At 39.9% G+C, this 22502-nt stretch overlaps 2 protein-coding genes across 5 annotated transcripts in view; both read left to right on the top strand.

Annotated features, from left to right (window-relative positions):
* The window catches only part of LOC117400270 (desmoplakin-like), a 33479-nt gene extending 28405 nt beyond the window's left edge, over positions 1–5074 (top strand). For all 4 annotated transcript variants that reach the window (XM_059022550.1, XM_059022549.1, XM_059022552.1 and 1 more), the window contains one exon: positions 1265–5074. In XM_059022550.1, the coding sequence (XP_058878533.1) occupies positions 1265–4441 (3177 nt within the window). In that variant the 3' untranslated portion in view covers positions 4442–5074. The remainder of the gene's footprint in view (positions 1–1264) is intronic.
* Positions 5075–17972: 12898 nt separating this feature from the next.
* Positions 17973–21064, top strand: LOC131736898 (uncharacterized). The gene is made up of 2 exons (XM_059022548.1): positions 17973–19520; positions 20290–21064. Exon 1 carries the CDS (start codon positions 18189–18191, stop codon positions 18921–18923), a length of 735 nt encoding a protein of 244 aa, XP_058878531.1. The 5' UTR covers positions 17973–18188; the 3' UTR covers positions 18924–19520; positions 20290–21064.
* The last annotated feature ends 1438 nt before the right edge of the window (positions 21065–22502 follow it).

The raw sequence follows: 22502 nt of genomic DNA, 5'->3' as shown, positions 1-22502 counted from the left end.
CAAGTATGTGTAATACGGTAGCTGTTCAGTTCAGGTGGGATTTAGCCCAGACACTAGGCAGAGCAGCGAGAGGTTTCAAGCATCCGAATCCACCAGATTAAAACACATCAACAAAGTCGATAAATAGAGCCATCCTGACGCAGTAAGTTTAAACAAAAAAGAAAAATGCCCAATTGTAAACTTCTGTATTATTATTATTTATAATAATAATAAACTCAATATAATAGTAACACTACATATAACACAATATGGCAAGTTAAACTAATTAGCCACAAATTATACACCCGGGTGTATACTGAAATGAGCTAGCTCCTTAAAAAAAAAAAAAAAATAGATAAAACTAAGCGCGAGAAGATAGCTATTTAAATAACCATTAAATAGCCTATATTTAAATGGTTTAATTAGTCTTATCAGTTATTTAACAATGTGTCCTGGTTTTGAGCTTTGAAAATCTGGTCACCTTATTGTGGGCTCACCTTTCCAATTGCCAAAAAAAACCACCCATATCTCATTTCTAGAAAATTGTGGGTGAAAGAGACCTACAATACAGGGTGCTTTGTTTTCTCTAGGGACCTACTTGACAAACCAGTTTTATTCAAATGCAATTGCACCCTGGTGTAATGATTTCACACTTAATGACTCTTTTTAAACATAGCTACAACTTGGGTACATATATCTCATTCTTGTCTCTCTTTTCTTAGCAACTTTTAGATTAGTTTTCTAATCCTTTTATTCTCTCATGTCGTTCTAAATTTATTCAACGGTGGTTGTTCCTTCTGTTTGTTCTGTATTACATCTATAACTGATACAGTGGAAAGACATAGTTTGAGTTTCTCTTTTATTACCATCATTTAATTTGACCTTTTTTTTTTTTTTTTTTTACCTAATACCAATGTGAGTTCATACTGTCATCGTTGTATCAGTCATCTGTCTTCAAAGACAATCTTGCCACAATAACTTGAGTAAATTGTCACAAAAAATTTAATAAATAATAATAATAATAATTTGGTATAAAGTCACATATAACCAACATCCAGAACCTTGTATAAAAGCAATTTAATTGCTAGTTTCTACCAAAGCCTCTAACACTCGAGTGGCCATCTTTTTTTCATCTGGATTAATGCAAGTGCATAACTTCATCATGCATTTACAATAATCTAGCTTTGTTAACAAACAAAACATTATAAATCAACTACACACATTTTGGCCCAAAACCTATAAAGCTCATTTTGACTTAACTCTATTATTTTCTTTTTTCCCCTAGTCATCCAACATGATTCATGAAAAACAAACACACTACAATGAACTTTTACAAGAAAAAGAAATTCTTTTGGCAAAGATAAAAATGCTGGATCAGGATAAAACAAGACTGCAGAAATATGAAGATGAACTCAGTCGAGTCAAAGCAACACTCGATTCTGAATCCCGCCAGAAGCTGCGTCTGCAAGATGAACACAAGCAGCTTCAGAATGACTTCAGTTACTGGAAGAATCAATGTGAAATGAAAGAGGAACTTGTTAGAAAATATAATCTAGAGAAAGATAAGAATGAGAGGGATAGGTACTCCATGAAAAGTGAAATTGATAGGCTCCTAGCAGAGCTAAAAGTTATTGACGAAAGATACAAACATAGGCTTGAAGATGCAGAGAGAGAAAAGTCAGATTTGCAATCCCTGCGCTTAAAAATGCAAAAGGAAATCAGTACTCTTAGCCAAAAACCAGTTACTTGTAACTGCCAAACAGATTCTTCAAAACTTGTGTTCGATGGCATTCGCAGGAAGATTACAGCTAATCAGTTGTATGATTGTAAGATTATTAATAAGGCTACATTGGACATGTTACTTAAAGGCCAAAAAACAGTAGAAGAAGTCGCATTAGACATTCAACCAAGTCTAAAAGGTACAGGTGTGATAGCTGGCATTTTTGTTACACCTATAGAAAAGTTGTCATTCACTGATGCCAAGAACAAGAACCTTGTTCAACCAGAAAGTGCAGTGATGCTTCTGGAAGCACAGGCTGCCACAGGCCATATAATTGACCCAAAAGTAAATGAGAAACTTACCGTTGAGGCTGCATATGCAAGAGGTCTTGTAGATCGGGAAGATAAAGATAAACTTCTTACAGCCGAGTCAGCCGCTACTGGCTTTCATGATCCACACACAGGCAAGCTGATTTCAGTTGGACAAGCAAAGAAAAAAGAGATGATAAGCAGAAACACTGCGATTCGTTTGTTGGAAGCACAGGTTGCAGCGGGAGGTGTTATTGACCCAGTCAGTAGTGTCTTCCTACCAAAAGATGTTGCACTTGATCGTGGATTAATAGATAGTGATCTCTACAGAGCCCTCACTGATCCACACGCTGATACAAAGAGTTATATCGATCCAGCTACCAAGAAAAATATCAGTTACCCTGATTTGAAAGAAAAGTGTAGAGTTGAGCTTCATACAGGTTTACTTTTGTTGCCAGCACCGAAGAAATGCATTTCATTTAATGGGCTAAGAGAGCCTGTTACTTTAGATGAACTAGTAGATTCAGAAATTGTAAAACAAAATGTTGCTTCTGCTCTGGAACAAGGTAGAATTTCACAAGGGGAAGTTAACGAACAGGCAAGACCATACCTGCAAGGCACAAGTTCCATTGCAGGCATTTATGATGAACTAAATGACAGAACACTTGGCATCTACAATGCAATGCAAGAAGGCCTTCTTAAATACGGAACAAGCCTTGAACTTTTGGAAGCCCAAGCAGCAACAGGTTTTATGGTTGACCCAGTTAATAATAAGTTGCTGACAGTGGAAAGAGCTTATAACAGTGGATTGATTGGTAGGGAGTTCAAGGATAAACTCTTGTCTGCTGAGAAGGCTGTCACAGGGTACCAAGATCCATTAACAGGGGATATCATTTCCTTGTTTCAAGCCATGAAGAAGGGATTAATTGAAAAGGACCAAGGCATTCGTCTGTTAGAAGCTCAGATTGCAACCGGTGGAATCATTGATCCAAAAGCTAGTCATCGCTTAAAAGTCAATATTGCATACAAACGTGGTTATTTTGATGAAGAGATGAATAAAATTGTGTCAGACGCCAAAGTTTTCTGTGATCCAGACACTCAGGAGAATCTGACCTACTTGCAGCTAAAGGAAAGATGCATAATGGACAAGAAAACAGGGCTCTGCCTCCTGCCAATGAACAAGAAGAAGCAGATAACAACAACCCAGAAGAATACACTTCGGAAGCGCAGGGTGGTTATCGTTGATCCTGATACACAAAAGGAAATGACCGTTCGTGAAGCGTATCACAAGAATCTGATTGATTATGACACTTTCTTGGAGCTCTCTGGTCAAGAATGCGAGTGGGAAGAAATAACAATCACAGCATCTGATGGTACATCCAGAGTAGTTCTTGTTGACAGAAAAACAGGCATTCAGTATGACATTCAGGATTCATTAGATAAGGGTTTCATTGACAAAAAATCAATGGAGAAGTATCGATCTGGGAGTCTTACTCTCACTCAGTTTGCAGGTATGATCAGCAGCAAGTACGAGGGGGAGACCACTGCAAGTTCCAGTAGCACTGAACATGTAAGCCACAGCTCATCAGTGACATCAGCAACTTCACCAAGTGTCTCACGGGAACGTATCTCTAGTGCCTCGTTTACCCTTTCCAGACCTTCAGAACAGCTAGAGGAGATCAGCCCTATTGCAGCTATATTTGATACGGAAACATTAGAAAAAATAACTATCTCTGAAGCTATTCGACGAGCAATTGTTGATTCCATCACTGGGCAGCGTCTGTTGGAAGCTCAGGCCTGTACTGGAGGCATTATCAATCCTGCAAATGGGAAAAAGCTATCACTGCAAGAGGCAGAACGCCAGGGTATTATAGACCAAGATATGGCCCAAAGGTTGAAGCTTGCCGAGAAAGCATATCTCGGTTTTGAAGACGTCAAAAATAAGAAAAAAATGTCGCTCGCTGACGCGATAAAAGAGAAGTGGTTGCCATATGAATCTGGTCAGCACTTCCTTGAATTCCAGTATCTCACTGGAGGTCTTATTGAACCTGACGTTCCTGGAAGGAGATCTATGCAAGAAGTCATCAGAAAAGGCATGGTGGATGGAAGAACTGCACAAAAACTTCAAGATACCAGCAGTTACCCAAGAAACCTGACATGTCCAAAAACTAAGCTGAAGATCTCCTATAAGGATGCCATTGACCGTTCAATGGTGGAAGAGACAACTGGTTTGAGAATGCTAGAAGCTTCGCCTGTGTCTTCTAAAGGCATCAGCAGTCCCTACAATGTTTCAGCTCCTGGATCACGCTCAGGCTCCCGTGCCGGGTCACGCACTGGCTCAAGAAGTGGGTCCAGACGAGGAAGTGTTGATCTTTCACCCAGTTCATTTAGCTATTCTGCCTCGTCTTACAGCAGCAGCTATACTGGCAATTAGCATTCTTTCATATAACTGCATTTAGTGTTAAAGCATGTTTGGATTTTAAAAACAGATTACTTGCAGACATACTGATTTTTGTTTTTTCTTTGTGATATTCAAAATTGAAAACAATATAACAAATTGAGATCCTGCTTTTGGTGTCATTGGGAAATGTATTTTTAAAGTAATAGAATGTGCAAACAATGCAAATTATGTATGCTTATGTAGGTTCCACATATTCAGCATAGGATTTAGTCAAAATGGGAATGGGGTTTCATATTTTAGTGCAAAATTTACATCCTTTGGTATCAATTTATTATTAATACTTGCTTGGAAATAAAACTTTCTTATTGAATATTACTGTCTTTTTTTTCAAACCTTGCTATATATAGAAGGAACAAAATGTGGCCTTAATAGGGCCTTACTATTTGAGGGAACATAAGATTTCTTGTTAAGGTTTTTTTTTTTTTTAAATGTCTATTAACTGCTTAACACTTTTATTGAACATTTTAACCCATGTATGGTAGTCAGAGGTAATCTAACAAATTTGATAAGTTTAAGACTGCAGATGTTGGTCCTAATATTGAATAGATGTGTGGCCTTAATATTAATATTTCCTGGCAATAAATAAATTTGATCAGAAATGTTAAATTTGTATTCTTTTATGTCTGTCATGGTCACAAAAAATACATACATTCTCTGGACAGATCTAATGCTTACACCATATCTATAACTGCACACCCCAAATCCAAGTTACTAGAAACTTGACTACCACACAAAAAGTAACATTTTGCAATTTGTCATGCTGATGTAATGGGAACTGCGAGGGAGAAATAAGAAGCCTTAATTTAATAATATGTTCCTTTTTTATTCTTATTTCAAATACATATTTCATGGATTGAAACTTAAAGACTACTCCTGTCCCCAATCATGGAACTGCCCTCTAGATAAATTATTTAATTGGTTACCCCTGATGCTTCTCTTTTCTAACAGTACAGTCAAGAGCCATAGTTGCTGTGCTATAGTAAGTAATGGGGTTCCTAAAAATATAGTGTTATATGTCCCCATGTTTTGCTTTTTTATTAAAAAGATGTGGCGGCCAAATGAGGCAGGGCTGCACTTGCGAGGCTTCAACACAAACTTTGTAGAACCCCAGTTTAAGAAAGCTGTACGATATCAGCATCGAAACTCAGACCCCCTGTATTTTAATATTAATTAGGTTATTTGCATTTCGAAGGAACATTTTCTGGCTAAAAGAAAACTACATGGAAGCCCACACTACATGAAAGGTACTACCAAAACAGCTTGAGAAAATGGTAAAACTTCTTTTTCCTTTTCCATTGAAACCCAGCCAATAATTGCACCATTAGAAATGCAACATGATAAAACACTGCCGTTACTATTTGCAATGAAGTAAGCTCTGATGGTGTTTATAAACCTCTAACTTATCTCTATCCACATGCACTGACAACCCTCAAGTGATTACTTCCTTCCTACTGAAACTGAAAGGTATGGTACGATTCTCTCAGTCACTCTTTTTTCAGTTAAGAAAGCAAAGGTAAAAAAAGTGTTTCTTTTATAAAACTAAAACGCCATTGGTCATATAATTGAAATGGTTTTAAATCTCTTTTTTCACTTTTAAAGAGAGCAATGAAGTGTCCAGATTAATGCAAACATGTAAATGTGACATGCAGCTGGGTGGAGGAAAGGGAATTAATCCTTACCTTGTGCCAAAAGGTTGCATGAAGTTTATACAACAGGACGCAGGCTCAGGAAGTTTAGGAAGACAGTGTATCGGTGCCTGCAAATGCAGAAAACTACAACATGGATGTTTGAATGCTGATGACATTTATATTGTATAAAATAAGTATTTGGCAGAAATAGAAACAAAAATAAACTTTTGAGTAGACTGTGTTTCCAAGAGAAAATATTACTTGCTTATTATAATAGTAATTCCTGAGTACGATATTCATTTTTGTAAAGTATACAAAGTTATTACAGTATGTTATATGTGGGGTGTCTCATATTGTATAAAAGTGTCATCATGCAGTTTAGGCAGCCAGAACCACTCCCCTTCGAGTCACAAGATTCTCACCCAAACTGAGAGAGAACACACTTCCAGACACATCACACACCCCATATTCATTTATGAAGATATACTTCTAATTTCACCTTCTACAATAAAAAAAACAAACTACTAACAGTCCTTTAAGTAACCCCACCCCCACTAAGTGTATTTCGTTTTGTAAAAGCCAACTTGCTGATCTGTGCCAAACAGGACATCCCTGTATACATGTCCGTTGAACTAAATATCTAGTACTGTGTACATATAAGTAATAGAAAGAAATGATTCCAAAACTGTCGTCAGTCTTTATTAGAGAGCTTTGAAATCGAAATTGATTTAGTGCTCAAACCTAAGTGGACAGTGGTTCCCAAAAACCCCACAAAATTATGATCAATAAGAAACTACTTCCCTGATGATAATTACAGGGAACATATGTGCTTCGCTACATGAACTATCCCTGCTTTGTGTGGAGAAATAGAGAAGATTTTAGCTGTTTTAGTAAAAGCTCAAAGGCTCATGTGCAACTGTTGTGACACTTCTGTTTACTGCAGAATCTAACATGAAAGGGCTGCAATGTTCAAAATGCACACCCCACAGTCAATGCAGGTTTGTCAGTAACACACATCCCCCTCCACAGCTGTAATTTCAAAGTTTGAGCTAGCAGTATGACAAAAAAAGATGATGACCATGACGTATAGCAACAGTATGCACAGAATAGTGAATTGTGATATTTAAGACCTAGATATCATTAAGTATGCAAGTAAGGTGTTATCTTGTAAAAGATAACTGATTAACAGTATGTGGAACAACTTCTTCTACATTATGTTAACACCCGGTTTCACAATAGATGATCTGTTTTCCAGATATATGCAAAAATGTAGGTGTGAAATATAGATGTGCAAATGTACAGACAGACACCCCGATGTACCCCCGGAATCTAATAACTTAAGCTAAAGAATATGTGCATACAGCCATCTCCACTGTCCCCATTGCCAAGGATTTTATTTTATCCCCGTTGCAAGGGCCATGACTCCCTGTGCTTTTATGAAATGATTTTGAATTACTTTAATTTAACTTTAGAAAATCCAAATTATTATTTAATTTAAAGTTGCAACTAATGAAATGCATTGGAACTGGAAATGTCAAATATGAACAACTGATAGATAGGCATTAAGCAATATTTGGGATGTATTCTTGGAAAGAACATAAAAAATCGAGGATTCATGGGTGGCTTCTGGTAAAGTTCATAAAGTATATATAATCTAAGATCTCTACTAGCCATTATTTATTATAAAACTTTTCTTCTAGGGGTGATTGGAAATATGTTCTTCAACGTCACAAAAAGCAGCACATAATTTAAGTAGATTTAATGTATAATCTGTTTCAAAGAATGAATATGTTTTTAAATTAGCTAAAAGGCTGAATAAAATCTTTCCATCACACCGCTTTGGTGAGTTTCTCTTTAATAATAATAATAATAATAATAATAATAATAATAATAATAATAATAATAAACCTTTATAGTGCAATCCATGTACAATACAATTCAAAGCACTTTACATACAGAAAAAAAATACAAAAATACAATAAAACAGCAAGAAAAGAGTACAGTTATTAAAAACAGAAGTAACAATAAAACTTTAATTGAGATTTGAAGATTGCAATTGAAGGTGAATCTCTGATAAAAGGGGGTAAGGAGTTCCAGAGTGTGGGGGCATTAAAACAGAAAGCAGCCTCTTGGAATACATAAAACGCCAGCATTTGCAGATCTCAGAGTGCATTCAGGCTGATAAGGAATTAGCATATAATTTAGATATTGTGGAGATAGTCCATTCAGTGCTTTAAAAACTAGTAATAACATTTTAAAATCAATCAATAATGCACAGGAAGCCAATGCAATGATGCCAACACAGGCATTTCACGGGGTGGAACTAGGCCATCTGCTGTGATGATTTAAGACATGAAGTTAGTAACGTATAACATATAAAAGAGAGGTTCCGTCCTTCAAAGGCCCTACACATATAAAGAGGGGCTCCATCATTGAGGAAACCTGACAAACAGGAGGGGGGTCATCGTCTCTGAGATGACCCGACATACGAAAGAGGGGTCATCGTCTCTGAGATGACCCGACAAACGAAGAAGCTCGCAAACCAGAAAGAAAAACATTGATTAGTATTATTAACATGAAAAATGGTTCCGGCTCTTCAATGGCCCAACATATCCAGTAGGGGGGTTCCATCGCTGAGGAGACCCGACAAACAGGAGAGGGGTCACCGTCTTTAAGGAGACCTGACAAACAGGAGAGGGGTCACCGTCTCTGAGGAGACCCGACAAACAGGAGAGGGGTCACCATCTTTGAGGAGACCCGACAAACAGGAGAGGGGTCACCGTCTTTGAGGAGACCCGACAAACAGGAGAGGGGTCACCGTCTTTGAGGAGACCCGACAAACAGGAGAGGGGTCACCGTCTTTAAGGAGATCTGACAAACAGGAGAGGGGTCACCGTCTCTGAGGAGACCCGACAAACAGGAGGGGTTCCACCGCTTGGGGCCCTCCCATAAATAGAGGCATCAGTACCTGAAAGAAAAGACAAGAAATCATGCATGCTAAAGAAGGGGTTTGGCCGGGGGTCCCCTCTGACTCACGGAGAACCCTCCTCTATGAGGTAAATGAAGCGATGCTTAACAAAGGGTTGGAGAAAGTGGAATCACTAACCCCCCAAAGGATGGACCCCCGGCTCCCCGCTGAAGACGTTTATGAGAAGAAAAAAAGAGAACTGCAAATGCATATAGAAAAGAAGAAAACATTTAACACAAAAAGAAAGAAAAAACACTTAACGTGACACAGGGGTTAGTAACTGTATCCTACTGCCTATGTGAAGACCCTCTGCACAGTGGGAAGGAAAAAAAACTTTTTTATTTTTATTTTTTTATATATTTTTTAAAATTTTATTTAAAGGAGGAAACCTTTGGTGGCCCAGGCAAAAAGGTCGTCTCCACTCTGGACATACCAGCAATGGACAGATGGGCAGATGCTATTTCGGCTGGTGAAGAACGAATGTAAGCTTCGACTGCTGATGAAGTCCAGTGTCCCATATTTTTTATTAAATGCTGATTAATCTTTGCTCCTGCTGCTGAAGTGGCTGCCCCGAATCTGAATGAATGAGGAGTGTAGAATTGAGGGAAAAGTCCTGCTCTGGAAATCAAAGTGGAGAGCTGAGAAGAAAACCAATGCCTTAAAACGACAGACCCGCTTGCAATGATGAACAGGATCAGAAGGAGATTTGGGTTTATGTTCTGAAATGTACTTCAGCATAGAAGTATATGGGCATAGAGGAGAGTCAATTTTTGATAGTTGAATACATTGACCTTGCCGAAGCTGATCAGTTTTTGAAATGCGTAGAAAGAGAATAAAATGAGAATCTGGAATATGAATAAGGTCACTGCAGCGAATCCCCAAAGAAGGAAAACTGGAAATAGATGGCATTGTATATTCAGAGCATCTCAAAAAACCAAAAAATGCAAAAAGACATAATACTTCCATTGTCAGGTCATCGATTGGAGAGAAACAGCCTTTTCGGAGAATTGAAATCATGTTGCCAAGAATGTCAACAGAGATAGGCAGGCGAGTAGTAGATACAGCCGGAGAGCTCTTGAAAATTCATCTAAGTAGGAGACGAATGGCTCATATTGATAGTATGGTTGGAGAGGAAATAGACATCAAGCGAAATTGGTGTTGAATTCTTGACAAATATGATTAAATGTAACTGCTGCCAGATGCAGAAAATCCTTTGCATGAACTATAAAAGCCATGATCCAATTCTGGTTGAAAGAAGTAGGATTGATCCTGTTTAGAGAGCAGAAGGTTACATAACAAGCCCAACCTGTAGAGTAAGAAGATCTGGTAGAAGGGGCAAGTGCTGAAGCCATGTAATCTTTAGCTGAATTAAGTAGCATATTGATGGTTGAATTCAGTTGAAAATGAGCTGGTTGAACTGAGGAGTTGTGCTGGGGATGGCAGAGCTGTAGGAATCAAGCTGTGGAATTTGGATATCTGTAAACGAGAGAGAGCATCGCCTGCATTATTAAATATGCCCGGTAGATGGCGCGCTTGTATTAGAAAATTGTTGGATACTGAAATCCATACTAGCTGTCGCAGTAATTGCATGATGAGGGGAACTGGAACGTCCTTTATTTATAGTATGAACTGTAGCTAAATTATCGCAATAAAATAAGATCAATTTCTTAGACCAGAGGTGACCCCATAGCTGGGCTGCTGCAACTATTGGGTAAATCTCAAGAGGAGCTGTGGATTTTAGCTGAGGAGATAGATTTTCAATTTCCTGGGGCCATATACTGGAAAACCATTCATTTTTAAAAAGCCCTCCGAATCCAAGAGATGATGCGTGGTCCTGTGGTTAAAGAAAAAGGCTTGTAACCAGGAGGTCCCCAGTTCAAATCCCACCTCAGCCACTGACTCATTGTGTGACCCTGAGCAAGTCACTTACCCTCCTTGTGCTCCATCTTTCGGGTGAGACGTAATTGTAAGTGACTCTGCAGCTGATGCATAGTTCACACACCCTAGTCTCTGTAAGTCACCTTGGATGAAGGCGTCTGCTAAATAAACAAATAATAATAATAATAATGCGTCTGTAAACAAAGCCATGTCGTGCGGTGCTGAGATGAAATCGTCATAAAACATGGACAAGCCGTTCCAGTGCTGAATAAGAGCAGACCACATTTTAATATTTTTCCTAGCTTCTGTTGAAATATTTATGTAGGAATCCAAGTTTTTTGCTGTTGATGCGAGAGCAAGTAAGCGAGATATAAATGTTCTCCCTTGGGGAATAATGCGAATTGCAAAGTTGAAGTGACCCAGCAATGAAACCAGTGCGCGTTTTCTAATTGTTTTACTAATCTGAATAAGAAATCAAATGTGATTGAGTTTGGATTCAGGGAGGCTGGCTTCGAATTTTTCCTTGTCTAGCATGATTCCAAGAAATTCCAGAGAATGCAGGGGGCCGATTGTTTTTTCCTCTGAGAGCAGAACACCAACTTCTAAAAACAATCTCTTAAGATTAGCAATTGCTTCTGCTGGCGTAATTGTAGGAGGGGAGATCAACAAAAAATCATCAAGCAGGTGGAGCAGAAATGGAACGTGGTTGGCATTGAGAAGTATCCAGCATAATGCTTCTGACAGAGTGTCAAATATCTTCAGGCTGCTGCGGCAGCTGAAAGTTAATTGAGTGGCGAAGTAAAACTTTCCTTCCCAGCATATACCAAACAGGTGGCGGAGAGAAGGATGGATTGGCATTACTTTAAATGCATCAGATATATCTGCTTTCCCATACGGAAAGAACACATATTTTCAATATATTATAAATATAGTCATTGTATACTGTTTTATATGTTACCTATATGCAGCACATATCCGTATATTTATGTACATATATTCCTAATGTAAAAAAAAGCAAACTGTGAACATATATGTTTAAAAATATGATGTAACTTGATTTGTATGTGTGGCAAAGTGCCCCCCCCCGTGTATGTTATATGTTACGTGTTGTGTGTAAATGTTGGTGTATAGGCATTGGTACACGGGATATAAGCGGTCTGTGTTTCACGTGTGTGTAAATTGTATATTTGTAGTTAGGCACGGGGATGGCACATCACATCACGTGCAAGTAAAAAGTAATAGTATGTGAGCACGGGGAATTGCACTTTAATTAATTCACGTGCAGTTGTACCGAGATTCCAATTGAATGATTGACTAGCAATCGAATCTCGGTACAACTGCATAAAAGCTGCATGTTTTCACTCACTGGTGGCTAGGTGTTCGGTGAGTGGAGAACGGGATAGGAGACGGAGGTAGTAATTGTTAGTAAAATAAGTAGTAAAAGAAGCTCACCGTGTTTGTCTGTGTAGTTCGTTTTGTCTGTCTGTTTATTTTGGCGTGTAGTGCCGTGTCCTGTGTTTTTGGTTGTGTTTAAAACCTTTTATTTTCTGTTTATTAAATGCTGAGCGCAATCACGCGCTCAGCTTAAACCAAACTCCACATCTCTGTCGTTTGTGTTCCTGTTTCTGGTCTGACGCCACCCACTCCGGCCGTCTTTGTGACACGTGGTGTCAGAACCGGGATAACAGCGCCTCCAGGGCTCAGGCCAGAGCGGGAACCGCAGTTATTTTTTTGGGGGAAAAAAAAAAAAAAAAAAAAAAAAAAACCAAAAGAGAAGAAATGGGGAGAAGAGGCTGGAGAAGAGCACAGGAGGGCAAAGGGAGAAAGGTGGAAGCAGGGCTGTGGTGTTTTGACTGTGGCCAAACTAGCCACACCACCATACCCTGCTCCGTCCACAGGACCCTACAGGCAATGGCCCAAAGACTGGGATGGGGGGAGTGGTGCCCTGGCTGTGGGGCATATGGGCACACGTTGGCCCTATGCCCCATGCAGGATGAAGAAGAGGAGCCCTTGCTGCCACGTCCACAGCCCGAGTGGGAGGAGCCCGAACGTCCACAGCCCGAGTGGGAGGAGCCCGAACGTCCACAGCCCGAGTGGGAGGAGCCCGAACGTCCACAGCCCGAGTGGGAGGAGCCCGAACGTCCACAGCCCGAGTGGGAGGAGCCCGAACGTCCACAGCCCGAGTGGGAGGAGCCCGAACGTCCACAGCCCGAGTGGGAGGAGCCCGAACGTCCACGGCCCGAGTGGGAGGAGCCCGAGCGTCCACGGCCCGAGAGGGAGGAGTCGGTGCGTCCACGGCCCGAGAGGGAGGAGTCGGTGCGTCCACGGCCCGAGAGGGAGGAGTCGGTGCGCCCACGGCCCGGAGGGGAGGAGCCAGTGCGTCCTGTGTCCGGGAGGGAGGAGCTGAAGGCCCAAACCCCTATTTTTTTTTGGGAGGGACGAGGGCGTGAAGCTCAGGCTCCACAGCAGCCGCTGTTTTTGCTGCTGAAGGGAGCCCAGCGGAGACGCCCGCCACCAGCTCTACCCCCGCTGTCGGAGGAGCCGGCAGCGCCACCAGCCCTACCCCCGCTGTCGGAGGAGCCGGCAGCGCCACCACCACCACCCGAGGGAGAGGAGCAGGAGCTGCCTCTGCCTCCACCACCTGAGGGAGAGGAGCAGGAGCTGCCTCTGCCTCCACCACCACCCGAGGGAGAGGAGCAGGAGCTGCCTCTGCCTCCACCACCCGAGGGAGAGGAGCAGGAGCTGCCTCTGCCTCCACCACCCGAGGGAGAGGAGCAGGAGCTGCCTCTGCCTCCACCACCACCCGAGGGAGAGGAGCAGGAGCTGCCTCTGCCTCCACCACCACCCGAGGGAGAGGAGCAGGAGCTGCCTCTGCCTCCACCACCACCCGAGGGAGAGGAGCAGGAGCTGCCTCTGCCTCCACCACCCGAGGGAGAGGAGCAGGAGCTGCCTCTGCCTCCACCACCACCCGAGGGAGAGGAGCAGGAGCTGCCTCTGCCTCCACCACCACCCGAGGGAGAGGAGCAGGAGCTGCCTCTGCCTCCACCACCACCCGAGGGAGAGGAGCAGGAGCTGCCTCTGCCTCCACCACCACCCGAGGGAGAGGAGCAGGAGCTGCCTCTGCCTCCACCACCCGAGGGAGAGGAGCAGGAGCTGCCTCTGCCTCCACCTCCCGAGGGTCCGCTGCTGCTGCCGTCGCCTGAGGTCATCGAGGGTCCTGCTTCGCCTGGGGTCGCCGGGGCCTCTGCTTTGCCTCGGGTCGCTACACTGTGGCCGGAGCTCCATGAAGGGGAGCTGCCGGCCATAAAGAAAGAGGGGGAGGTCAGGAGACCAGCTCCCCCAGCTGCACTTTCGCGGCAGCAGATAGTGTGGCTGAAGCCCCGGAAGAGGGAGCTGCCAGCCACGAAGAATTGGGGGGTGCCAGACATTCCACCATGGCCACCCCCAGAAACAACTTGCTTCCCCCTCTTCCGGGACTTTGGGACTGAGGGGGGAGGTGGCCATTGAGGCCATGTGTGCGTTGCACAAGGGGGGGTATATGTGGCAAAGTGCCCCCCCCCCCCGTGTATGTTATATGTTACGTGTTGTGTGTAAATGTTGGTGTATAGGCATTGGTACACGGGATATAAGCGGTCTGTGTTTCACGTGTGTGTAAATTGTATATTTGTAGTTAGGCACGGGGATGGCACATCACATCACGTGCAAGTAAAAAGTAATAGTATGTGAGCACGGGGAATTGCACTTTAATTAATTCACGTGCAGTTGTACCGAGATTCCAATTGAATGATTGACTAGCAATCGAATCTCGGTACAACTGCATAAAAGCTGCATGTTTTCACTCACTGGTGGCTAGGTGTTCGGTGAGTGGAGAACGGGATAGGAGACGGAGGTAGTAATTGTTAGTAAAATAAGTAGTAAAAGAAGCTCACCGTGTTTGTCTGTGTAGTTCGTTTTGTCTGTCTGTTTATTTTGGCGTGTAGTGCCGTGTCCTGTGTTTTTGGTTGTGTTTAAAACCTTTTATTTTCTGTTTATTAAATGCTGAGCGCAATCACGCGCTCAGCTTAAACCAAACTCCACATCTCTGTCGTTTGTGTTCCTGTTTCTGGTCTGACGCCACCCACTCCGGCCGTCTTTGTGACAGTATGCCATAAATATATTCTACACATTTATTTACAAAAATGTGGGTTATTGCACTTATTCCAAATAAAAACAATGAAAATAAGAAAATTACAATATTTTTGATGTTTATTAAGAAAATAAAAGTATCAGTATTTTTATCACACACCACATTTTCATAACTCGTGTAAAATCACATCTGCTAATCTAAAAAGCATATATCAAATACATACAGGTTACATAAGATACAAGATACCTTAGTTACACAAGGCACAATTAAAGCTACCTTAACACCAACATAATTTAATGTTAACATTTTACTAAAGATCAATCCTCAATAACTATGAGATTTTCTATCAGTTGCTCCAATCCTTTGGGGCATATTTTCAACTTGTTTACTCCAGTCTTTAACTCCAATTACAAATGTCTGCTAATTTATCTAAACTAAAACCACCTAATATAATTTTGTTCAAATACGTTATTTGGTTTATTCTTTAATTTGTCAAATTTTAGACATGTTTACAGAGCAAGTACTTTTTCAAACCTGACTTTTTGTAACTCACATTTTCCTCTACACAAAAGAAGCCCTGCTGCTTTCACCACAGACTGCATCCCCCATTGCAATTGTTACATAACAGTAATCCTTGAGAATATAAAATGCTGCACATAATTTACTGCAACACATTGGCAAAAAAAAGAACATTCTATACCCCAACAAAAATAGTAACCCTGTCAGGTGTGGCAGAAATACCTGGGTTATGCATTGTGAACAGTTACTGTATTTTGGATTGTTACTGTTTCATTCATCTAGATGACAAAGATGGAAATAAGACTCTCACTGCACATCAGTTGGAGCCATTTTGTGTTTTATGAGCTGCAGACTCTTGTTTTTTCTGCTTCTTCAGTACAGTTTATACAAGGACCTGCAGTTAATAAAACCTAAAATGGACTAAACAGGTATGCATTAGGGGTCTTGTTTTATTATATCTCCAGTTTGAACATATTTTCATGAAATGACACAAATTGAAACAAGCAGAAACCTATCTGCACAGTTCAAAACGGTTTGGCTGTTTGCAAACAAAAGCAACAGTTTGGCCAGGTATATGTACAAAAACACATTTCTGCTGTATAACACAACTGTCCACTGCAACAAGATGGCCCAACTCAGGAGAAACTGGGAAAATGTGACTTAATCCTATGTTCAATGCATTATCAGAACACATTTTAAAATTCCTGTTCTGAAAGAACCTTCCTAATGCATAGCATTTTCTGCCACAGCCAAGATCCAAAATTACAAATGTTTCTATTGATAAAAAAGAAGAATCTTTCCATATAACAGTATAGCTGTTTCTCTTCTTTGCCTTTCTGTATAGTTTTGTGTGAACAATTTCTTTTCCAATAACAATTCTGTCATAATAAGTTGCAATTATTGTTGGATCCACTTCACTAACAAAGCTGTGCAGTGCAAGATAATGCTCCCTTTTAAGAACTCTCTGACAAGATCGTCCCAAAGCAGCTCCACCTTCAATTTCCTCAGCAAACTTAATCTTTCTGTTTGTGCCTATGAAGTAGTTGAGTAACTCCCCTTTAGGTGTCCCAGCCATTTCAGTAGCATGCAAAAGCAAAGCCTTTTCAATCAGAAATTTTATGCAGTGCGCTTGCAGTTTCAGAAGAAGAAAAAAAAACTGTAACTGATGGGATAGTAGTACTTTATACTTCGGTGGTCTATGCGATTACACCCTGTTGGTGTTATTAAGAACGCCAAGTACCAGAATGCAGAGCGGGACTGTTTTTTGTGCAGTCTGTTGGGGGGAAAAAAAACACGCAGAAAATTTAAAAACGGACGAGAAGGTGAAGGTAGTATGGCAGTGATGCATGCGTTGGTGAAGTGGGAAAGCGGGGTCGACAAAGACTCTTACAGCGTGATTCCAACTGCTTGGATTCGCAATTTTGATTTATTTAGCATTGCTGATGATGACGAAGAGACTACTCGAAGCTTCAGAGCAGAGTGGAGAGACACGAACAAACCTCCAAAAGGTGGATGGCCTGTCCATGAAGCGCAGATCATTATGACTGGTAAGTATGTTTTTTTTTGTTTGTTTTTTTTTAAAAAGGCTTTACACGGTATTTGAGATATATATATATATATATATATATATATATATATATATATATATATATATAAAATATCACAGTATATTTTAAATGAAGGTTTATTTTATTAATTTGTTGTACTTCGTTCATACTGTAACATGGTAGGTGGTGCTGAAGACGCTAAACTCGTCACACTTGACGACTGTGGCATTTGTAAGAACTATTTACTGTGTGCTGTGCTTTACAATAAAATCCCCAAACCCACAAAATAAATTAAACCAGATTTAATTTAACTTCGGTTTTGATTCAGTGTTGGCTGTCCATCTTAATTTGTATGGTCAAAACGCAGTATTTTTATGACAAATAAATATAATCCCCAAATATCTGGACATAATGCAGGGTTTTATTTATTTTATTTTTATTTTAGGAAAAGAAGGCGAACTAAGAAGAAAACTTAATGACCTAACGAAAATGTCCTCTCCTAAAAAGAGAGTACCTAAACCAAACAAAAAACTTCAAATTTCAGATGATAGTGACCTTGGTGAACCGCAGTTACCGGTGAGATGTAATGTACTTCAAATATTAAATAAATGTATTGCAGTATTTATTTATTTTTTTATCATTTTCATTTATATATATATAAGTAAGTTGGTTGTGTGGGTTCAGTTTATAAGATGTTTTTTTTAATTGTCTAGTTCATAAAATTAACATGCAATATTATATTTGAGTGTCTTCTTAGAGCTGTTTCTTGATGAAATGTGATTGCAAAGAAGTGTATATATATAAAAGTGTATAGGTAACCTGGCGTGGAGCAACCTCCACACCTCACCCTCTCTTAACTGGAGTCCCCCAAGGGTCAGTCTTGGGTCCTCTCCTGTTCTCTCTCTACACCCGCTCCCTGAGCCCCCTCATCGCATCCTATGGTTTCTCATACCATTTCTATGCTGATGATGCTCAGATTTTCCTCTCCTTCCCCACCTCTGACTCCACCATCTCCTCCCGTATCTCTACCTGTCTGTCTGCTATTTCCTCCTGGATGCACTCGCATCACCTCAAACTCAACCTCTCTAAATCTGACCTCCTTTTCTTTCCCTCCTCCTCCCCCTCCTCTGATCTCTCTATCTCTGTTCCTCTGGAATCTACCACACTCTCTCCCTCTTCCTCAGCTAAGAACCTTGGAGTCACCCTGGACCCCTGCCTCTCTTATTCCCAGCACATCTCCACTCTGGCACGCACTTGCCGATTCTTCCTGAGCAACATCCGAAGAATCCGACCCTTCCTCACCAACTATGCTACCCAGCTCCTGGTCCAGGCCCTGGTACTCTCCTACCTAGACTACTGCAACTCCCTCCTGGCTGGTCTCCCTGCGTCCGCCACCCGTCCGCTCCAGCTCATCCAGAACTCTGCTGCCCGCCTGGTGTTCTCTCTGCCTTGCTTCGCCCATGCTACTCCACTACTCCGCTCGCTCCACTGGCTCCCGATCACTGCTCGCATCCAGTTCAAGACTCTTGTACTAGCCTACAGATGCCTTGACCAGACTGCACCCAGCTACCTCCAGACGCTCATCTCTCCCTACACCCCCACTCGACCTCTCCGCTCCGCCTGCACTAGAAGACTAGCTCTACCTCCGCTACGCTCCCCTGCCTCCAGAGCCCGCTCCTTCTCCACCCTTGCTCCGCAGTGGTGGAATGACCTTCCTACAGATGTCAGGACTGCCCAGTCCCTGACCACATTCCTCCTTAAGACTCACCTCTTCAAAGAGCACCTGTAGAACTCCTCTGTTTGTATCCTGGGACACTATCACCCTTCATTTAAATGTGCTTTATTTTGCTCTTATCCGCCCCTATTTTACTGCATTTAATCCTGTACTTCAGAATACTGTAATCTGCCAAGTGTTTAACCTGTAGTACTTTGTATTTAATCATATCCTGATGTAACTATCACTATTTAATCATATCCTGATGTAACTATCACTATTATCTGCTGTATTATTGAATTGTGGTTTGTCACACTTATACTTTGCTTGAACAAAAGTTATTGTATTTCTTGCTCTTATTGTATTATTTGTATTGTAACACTTGAAATGTATTTGCTTACGATTGTAAGTCGCCCTGGATAAGGGCGTCTGCTAAGAAATAAATAAATAATAATAATTGTCTTTTAGGTGGAAATATTCCCAGGCACTGGAGTGTATATTGACTAACTGTCCAGGATCCTTGCAGAGAGGTGCAGCATGAATACATTATATGTAAGAACCCTGACGGTTGCTGTCTTTGACATTCCAACATTACTAAAGAGCAATCTTCGTGGTGGTGGCAGCAAGAGAGATCCAACTTCGGAGAAAAAGACACCTCTGGATTGCTTAAAGGTGGAAGCAAAATTTCAAAATTTCTAACTCTTCTTTTTAACTCTGTAGAACAAAAAGGGTTAGCATTTCTAATGTTCCTTTGGCCTTTGTTTTAGTTTCAGAGACTAGAGTTAATTTATTAATAAATAATAATACCTTACATGTAGCAGCCAGAAAGATCCCAAAGTGCTTTACAGACTCACTTCACCCACCACTCAAGTGCAGCACCCTCTGGGGTGCAGCCATTTTGTACCAGCAGATTACTACACAGCAGTTAAGGTGGAGTCATAAGAAATTTGTTAGACCTGATTGAGGAAAGCCTGACTTGGAATTTAGCCACCTCACTCTTTCAACAACACCTTGTAAATCACCTTGGATTAATGCTTTAGACATATGAATACATCATAATAATAATAATAATAATAAATAGTGCCATGGGATCTTTGACAATATAAACTTTCATGTCTCATGTAAATTTGACTTTTGAGCAAATACTTCACATTTCAGTACAGTTGTGCCACATCAATGCAATGCTTAAGCAAGGTATTAATGGAGAAAAGACTGCCTTTGCATAGCTGCTTCCCCAAGTACAGATTTTACTATGAACTGTAGTTCAAGTTTAAGAGCATACACCAAAACATTTAAATACACCCACACACACAAATGTTGTTGATTTACTGTGGCAATATGTAACTAATGAACCCTTCTCAAAGATATGTGGTGCGTTTTTTAAAAGATTTTTATATATCTATGTGCAAGTCGTTAAATCTTTGTGATCAATGTTTTTTAGGGGCTACCATGAAAAAGTTTCCGGGTACCCCAAAGCGTGTAATTGGTGGTGCAATTAACAGCAAGATAAATGAACTACGACACAGAATGAAACCAGAGTGAAGATTTGAAGGACCAGATCTGTATTTTTGTTTTGTTTTCAACAGGATTGGGGTCAATTCCAATTCCATTTTTAATTCCCTTTTCAATTCAATTCCAATAAAGCCTATTCTGTGAATGCAAAAAAGGAATTGTAATTTGGAATTGATTTGAAGGAGGAATTGGAATTGAAAAACAGGAATTGACCCCAACCATGGTTTTCAGTGAGTGTTGTACAAATTGATATGTCAGGGCTTCTGTAAAAACTTTTTTTTTTGTTTGTTTTTGAAGACAAGCAATCTTTTGGCTGTTATCCTTTTGGGTAGTGTTTAAAAAATAAGTTGTAATACTTTTGAATAGCACAGTATTTCAAAGTTATATTACAAAAACTGCATAGGACCATTGTGCTTCTTGTCTGTCCTGTCAACGTTCTTTAGGTGACCCCAATTTAATTGTAAATTGGGGGGGAATAAGAGTAAAGGTCTGAATTCTCAAAAACTGTTTTCTTTTAAAATTGTGATTTATTCTTCAAAAAAACTGTTTATCCTTTAAAAAGTTTGCCGAGTGATATAAGTCATATGTAATGTAATAGTAGTTCTAAACTAAGCATATTACATATGAGCTCATTACATAAAGTAATGTAAATGTTACTTATTTTTGAATAAGTGTTGAAAATAAACAAACATTTTGTGTATAAATCTTGTGTTATCTTTTCTATGGAGGAAAAATACCAGGAATTATATTTATATGAAGTGTCAGTGTAGCATTCTATTTTCTGGTTACAGTGTGGGGTATGTAAACCTTTGACGACAACTATATTTATAAATGTTGTGTGTATATTTTAATGTTTTCACGTTTTTCTTCATTGGTTCATGGATATGAAAATATGTAGATTTGTATAGAACATTCACAAAATGAAGGGGTATATTTCCATTATAAAAAACAGTACATGTAAAGTATAAAAAGTATACATGCATTTAACTTATAAAAAAATCATATTTAAACTATAAGAAACATATTTAAAGTATAAAAAGAGAATATTTAACTTACAAAAAAGCATATTTAAAGTATAAAACAATCATTAAAAATATATAAAAAAAAACATTTAAAATATGAAAAACATCTTGAATAACTTATAAAATAAATCATATTCAAAGTATAAGAAACACATATTTAAAGTATAAAATAGGCATATTTAAGTGTAAAAAAAGCATATTTAAAGTATAAAAAATAATTAAAAGTATATAAAAAAAACATTAAAGTTATATAAAAAAGCATATTTAAATGATTAAAAAAGCATATTTAAACTATAAAAACACATATTTGCAGTACAAATAACATATATGGGGAGCAATGTATGTTACATATACAAACACAAAATCCTTATATTGTACATACTACAAAAAGGGGCCAATTTTGTGCCAAAACCACATTTGGTTTATATATGAACATATATAAATACACATACAAAAGCAATATAAAAAAATAACAGGCATATAAGTTGAACATATATTGCTTTTAATATATGTAAAATATATGTTCTTTCCGTATTGTTTTGCTAGTCAGGAACCACGACCTGCTAATTTAATTGAGTGAATCTCGTCTGAAATAGTAATGGAATGAAGAGAAAATTGATCTTGAGGAATAAGCGAGTTGATACTGCTGATGCTTGAACCCCACGGTGCTGATAAATCAATAATAAGACGCTTTTTCCCTGACATTTTCCGAGTTGCTATGCCAATAGGATTAATTCTATAAACTGGAAAAGGAGGAGCTACAAAAGGGCCGACTATAAATCCTTTTTTAATTTATTTTTTGATGAGGAATTGAACTGACTCTGGATCTCGATTAGCAGAATGAAGATTTTTACTTTGAAATGAAGATGAAGGAATTTCAGTGAGACCGGTTGAAACCCCGTTTTTTAATCCGTCATTGGTGAAATTGATGTCAGGATGGTTTTTATAATTTGAATTATTCGAATGTTTATGGGAGTGGTGGCCACGAGCATCGGAGAAAGTCGCTTGTGATTTAAAGGGCAGATTGAGTTGGCATGAGCATCTCCACAAGTGCTGCACATGTGAATGAAATTACATTGCCTGTTTGAACAGAAACCGGTGTTGAAGTTATTGCAAATTT

Source organism: Acipenser ruthenus, chromosome 4, assembly GCF_902713425.1.
Source record: "Acipenser ruthenus chromosome 4, fAciRut3.2 maternal haplotype, whole genome shotgun sequence".
Classification (NCBI taxonomy): Eukaryota; Metazoa; Chordata; class Actinopteri; order Acipenseriformes; family Acipenseridae; genus Acipenser; species Acipenser ruthenus.
The sequence above is the reverse complement of the archived record's forward strand: the minus strand, read 5'-3'. Positions and strand labels throughout refer to the sequence as shown.